The sequence below is a fragment of the Zerene cesonia genome, chromosome 28 (genome assembly GCF_012273895.1).
Source record: "Zerene cesonia ecotype Mississippi chromosome 28, Zerene_cesonia_1.1, whole genome shotgun sequence".
NCBI lineage: Eukaryota > Metazoa > Arthropoda > Insecta > Lepidoptera > Pieridae > Zerene > Zerene cesonia.
Window position 1 is genome coordinate 588,193 of NC_052129.1, and position 4,859 is coordinate 593,051.

Here is a 4,859-nt window from a genome sequence, read left to right on the forward strand (position 1 = left end):
TAAAATAGGCTTTGAAGGTATCGATCGCGGTGACTTGCTAGTGATGTGAGTATGTCGATGGATTTTAACGTTTATTATAAGGCAACAAGTCTTATATTTAAATAAAGATTTTAAAAAGAAACGTGCAAATGCATAATAGTTAATCATTTCTTTTCAAAACAAAAAAAATCCTTTGATTTTCACCCATGCTTTAATCTGTATTTATTAACATCCATAAATACAGTTGTGAAAATGATATCTACAAAAAGATCTCGACAGATTTTGATATACGTCTATGCCTATTTACACAAAGTATGGTCACAATCTCTTAAAATCTATTAAATTAATAAAAACACTTAATAAAAAACTAAAAAGCACTCAATCAACTAATTTGTCTCGACTCCTATACAGAGTATACATTAGAAAGTTTGTTTAATCCTAGCAATCTTAGTTAGACTAATAAGAGTCATGAAATTTTTGCATTGTCACCGATTCTTGATAAATGTATAGTTTGAATTAAACATGTCCGCTTACATTGGGTCTCAATCGAGTCTAAAAGAATTGGTTACAGTTTATTTGTATGTTGTATACATTCAGGTGATACTAATAATATAAGCGTGATAATAACATACTATATAAATAAAATAAAAATATAACACATTATCGACTGCGGCCATCACTACACATGTTTATCTTGACATGCGCAATGCAGCCGACCCGGGCTTGGCAAACCCAGCCACCCTCAGATAGTTGAGCAAATCTTAGCTCGAACTAGAACCTATAAACACCTTGTTTATTATTTATCATAAAATGATCAGAAAACAACCCACCCATATACCATGGGCGTTCAGGAGTTGCCATGATAAGGTGAAAGAGGCGGGCTCGTGATCGAATTTTTCTATTATATAAAAATTTATCCATTATTATTTCATTTATCACTATGCAAGTTTCTGGGTATCATTATTTACAAATCAGCGATTGAATTTACTTAATATAGCGATACATAACGGGAAGTTACATAAATATTATTAATTACATAAATTTCGAAAAATACCTATATTATTACTTATATTAAATGTTTGAGTACTTGTTATTTTGCCATGATCTTGATAATTCTTTCAATTCAAAGGTAATAAGGTTCTAGGAATAATGTAGCAAGTAGATATACCTGTACAATATGGAACTAGCTACCTGAAATATTAAAGACTTTCAAATACTAATCCACACTCCCTAGTTGACTTTAGAGAAACCGGTAAACTTAGAATTCAAAAAAAAAAACCTATACCGTAGGTTGTATAAAGCTCGGTCTACTGATAAACTAACAGTCTTTTCAAAACTTAGCCTGTGTAATGTTTTGATTGTATTAATACTCTTTCTTTCCATAGGATTTCAACACTTTCTCTGTACCTACTATAGTGTGATGCTTGGAAGAAATTACTATTAAGCAATAAAGCCGCCTTGTGCATTTTAATACGTCTTGAATATCTGTAAAACTTTTGTAATAAGTATGTATTATATGCAATGAAGAATATATTAAGAAGTTGCTAATTTTGGATTTATTTCTAATTTATGAAACGTTTACGAATAGTCACGTATTCAAATTTCTAAACGTGTATTATATTGACAATTCAAAAATGACTCGTCGTGACGTTCCAATCTGTAGCAACAAATTTAACTTTTATTAAAATTCATCCATTGGTATTAACTCTTAAACCAAAAAAAAAAACCTAAATATTTTTTTGGTAAACAATGTTCGATAAACTACTTGTGAAAATGTAATAAGAGCGCAATACTTTCCTGTAATTACGTTCCGCCACACGCAATACGAGTGTTGTTTAAAAAGTTCCACATAAGCGCTGTCTACTGTCATATCTGTCAGCCAGAATACGTGGCCCGAAAGTCTCCGTGTTTCTTGTGTGTTGTTTATATTTTTTAGTGTGTGAATACGTTAAATTCTAAAGAAAAAGTTGTAAGTATTGATACTTCACTAGAAGAAGCACCTTTATTATATTACAACATTATTGATTTCCATTTGGGCCACTTATAAAATAGTGTGCAAAATTGTAACTACAGCTGTCAAATTTTAGGTAACAAAATTTCAGTTTTTAAGAATATTATCTTCATAATTGATAATAATTCATAGCTTCTGACTGGGTATTTATCTTAATTTTTTAATATTCGTATGCCTAGAATGTTACAGTTCCGTTTATTGTCTTTATTTACATCAATTGTCATTTCATAAGATCAATCTAATTGGGAGCAAACCCCTCCAATCTGGTTGAACTCTTTAATTTAAAGTACTTTTTTATCATTAGTGAGGTAACCTTAACAACAGTCTCAAAGATCACTATGTTATTAGGTCATTAAAAAGCTGTTGTAAAATGTAATATTAATGATACAATTATGTTACTATGCTAAATTTAACATTTATTCATCCACCAAAAGCAGTGTTTAGACTATTTATTGACTGTCTAGCAAAATAAGATATAGTATATAGTAAAATACTAAATATAGCATCAAAATGACATCAGATGTTTATCAAATAAAATTGTATTGACTTCTGTGTTACTTGTAAGAACATAGAATGTAAAAAAATGGAAAATAAATTTGATTTTACTTATTTACTTAGGGTATGTAATTTTTTGCAACTCAGCTCAACCCTTATAATAAAAAATTGCTATCATCTTAAAACTGTCAATTAATTCAGTAAATGAATTGTAAGCACATCTATAGTAATGCAACAATTGTATAAAAGTTTGTTATTAAGAAACAAGAATATGTCAATACTTTTTGTATTTATATGTTTTATATGGTGTATTAATATTAATTTTGTAAATTTCTGCAACTGTAAATGTTCTAATTGGAGTATTCAATACACAATGGTTATTTAAAATGTATGTAAGAATTACTTCTTTTGTATAATAAATTAAAAAGGACTTGTGGCAAACAAGTTTTAATATGTCATATATGATAAAAAGGGAAAGTTAGAAAGACTGGGTCATCAAAACATAAAATTGAAGTGGGTCTTTTCAAAGACCGAAAGAAGAAGATTTGTATTGAGAACTACTTAACAACTCTATAGAAAAAATAAGATAGATATCCATACTAAACTATCTAACATGACAATACATCCAAAAATAATAAGATACTTACAATGGTATTTGGTCAAAACAAACTCACATGGTATTTGGTCCTACGTAATTAGTTTCACAACATTTTTAACTAATTGGCACAGAAACTCGTACAGATATAAATGTGTGTTTTATAGTTTAGAAAATGGTCTTATTTTTTATTTCTTAATCAGTATATCTTGCCTAAGGTATTGAGAACAATGTAAACCAGGGTGTTCAGAGATAAAATATATAATATAATTTGCTTAAATTTTGCGTTTCTTGGTTTTTGGATAACATGAACTTAAAATACATCTTTCCTAGCTAAAATGAGATTAATTTGTCAAGTCCCTTTAACCTATTTCTGATTGTGAATTTAAATGTTACTTCTTGAAATTCTTTATTAATCTGCAGTGACATAATTACTATCTAAGAAATAACAAATGCTATTTCTATAAGCGTTATAGATAATAAATGTTGTAACATTACATTGAATCTCATGTGACACATTTATTTGTATTTCAATTTCAGATAGGCAACATTGAAGATGATGAATCCACAATACCCGCCCCCCGGGCAGAACAACAACGCACCAAATAACCCCTTAGGCTTTCCTCCATCCCAAGATTTTAACGGCATTCAAAATGCAAACTTTAGTCAAATACCACCAAATGGTCCTCAAATGGGCAAAGATGATATGTCACAGAAAATGCAAAATATGAACCTCAATGGGCCACAAGGTTTCAATATTCCAACATCACAACTCCCTCCTGGACAGTTTCCACCAAACTTCCCTCCAACATCTAATTTTAATATGCAAGGCCCCCCCCAGCAGTTCCCTCCTGGTAGACCGGCGAACAATGCTCCGCAATTTCCACCTTCGATGGGTGCCCCGCCTACATCCACCCAGGGTCCTCAATTCAACCAACCCCAAATGCCACCGTCATCAATGCAACCTCCCAAACCGATGCAGCAAGGTCCACAGGGGTTACAACTTCCAAATTCAGGGATGACTCCATTTGGTCAGGGTCCGCCAACTAGTCAACCCGGCATGAATCAGCAGCAAATGAGGCCACCGGGCCAAGGACCACCAGGTTCTCAAATGCCTCCAGGTTCAGGATTCCAAAATCGTCAATTACCTGGTCAGGGTCCAAATTTTTCGCAATCAAATTCCATGCCCGGCTTGCAACAGCCGCTAACAAGCCAACCTGGCTTTCAAGGACCACCTAGACCTGAATCTCAAGGACCTCCACCTAGTTTTCCTCAACCTGGACAAGGAATGCCTCCAAGTAAAGGTGGCTTACCGGCTCCACCTAGTTCTCAAGCGCAACCTGGCCTACCTCCACAACAAGGTCTTCAAGGCATACCTCCTCAACCCATGACGTCGCAACCAAATATGCAACGGCAAGGCATGCCACCACCAGCCATACCCCCACAACAGAGCCAATCACATCCAGGCATGGCTCCACAGCCCGGTATGCTCCCCCAACCAGGCATGCCGCCTCAGCCAGTGCAATCACAGTCAGGCATGCCAACGCAACCTGGTATGCCACCACAACCGGCTTATTCGCAGGCTGGAATACCACCTCAATCTAGCATGCCTCCTCAACCAGGAATGCCGCCGCAACCAGGAATGCCTTCTCAATCAGGAATGCCTTCACAACCTGGAATGCCGCCACAACCAGGCATGCCGCCTCAACCAGGCATGCCACCACAACCAGGAATGCCACCTCAACCAGGCATGCCCCCACAACCAGGCATGCCGCCGCA

General features: G+C 34.7%; 1 protein-coding gene across 1 annotated transcript; it reads left to right on the forward strand.

Moving 5' to 3' along the window:
- Positions 1 to 3,636: 3,636 nt before the first annotated feature.
- On the forward strand, positions 3,637 to 4,685 carry LOC119837676 (proline-rich protein HaeIII subfamily 1-like). The gene is made up of 2 exons (XM_038363406.1): positions 3,637 to 4,564; positions 4,663 to 4,685. Exons 1-2 carry the CDS (start codon positions 3,637 to 3,639, stop codon positions 4,683 to 4,685), a joined length of 951 nt encoding a protein of 316 aa, XP_038219334.1.
- The last annotated feature ends 174 nt before the right edge of the window (positions 4,686 to 4,859 follow it).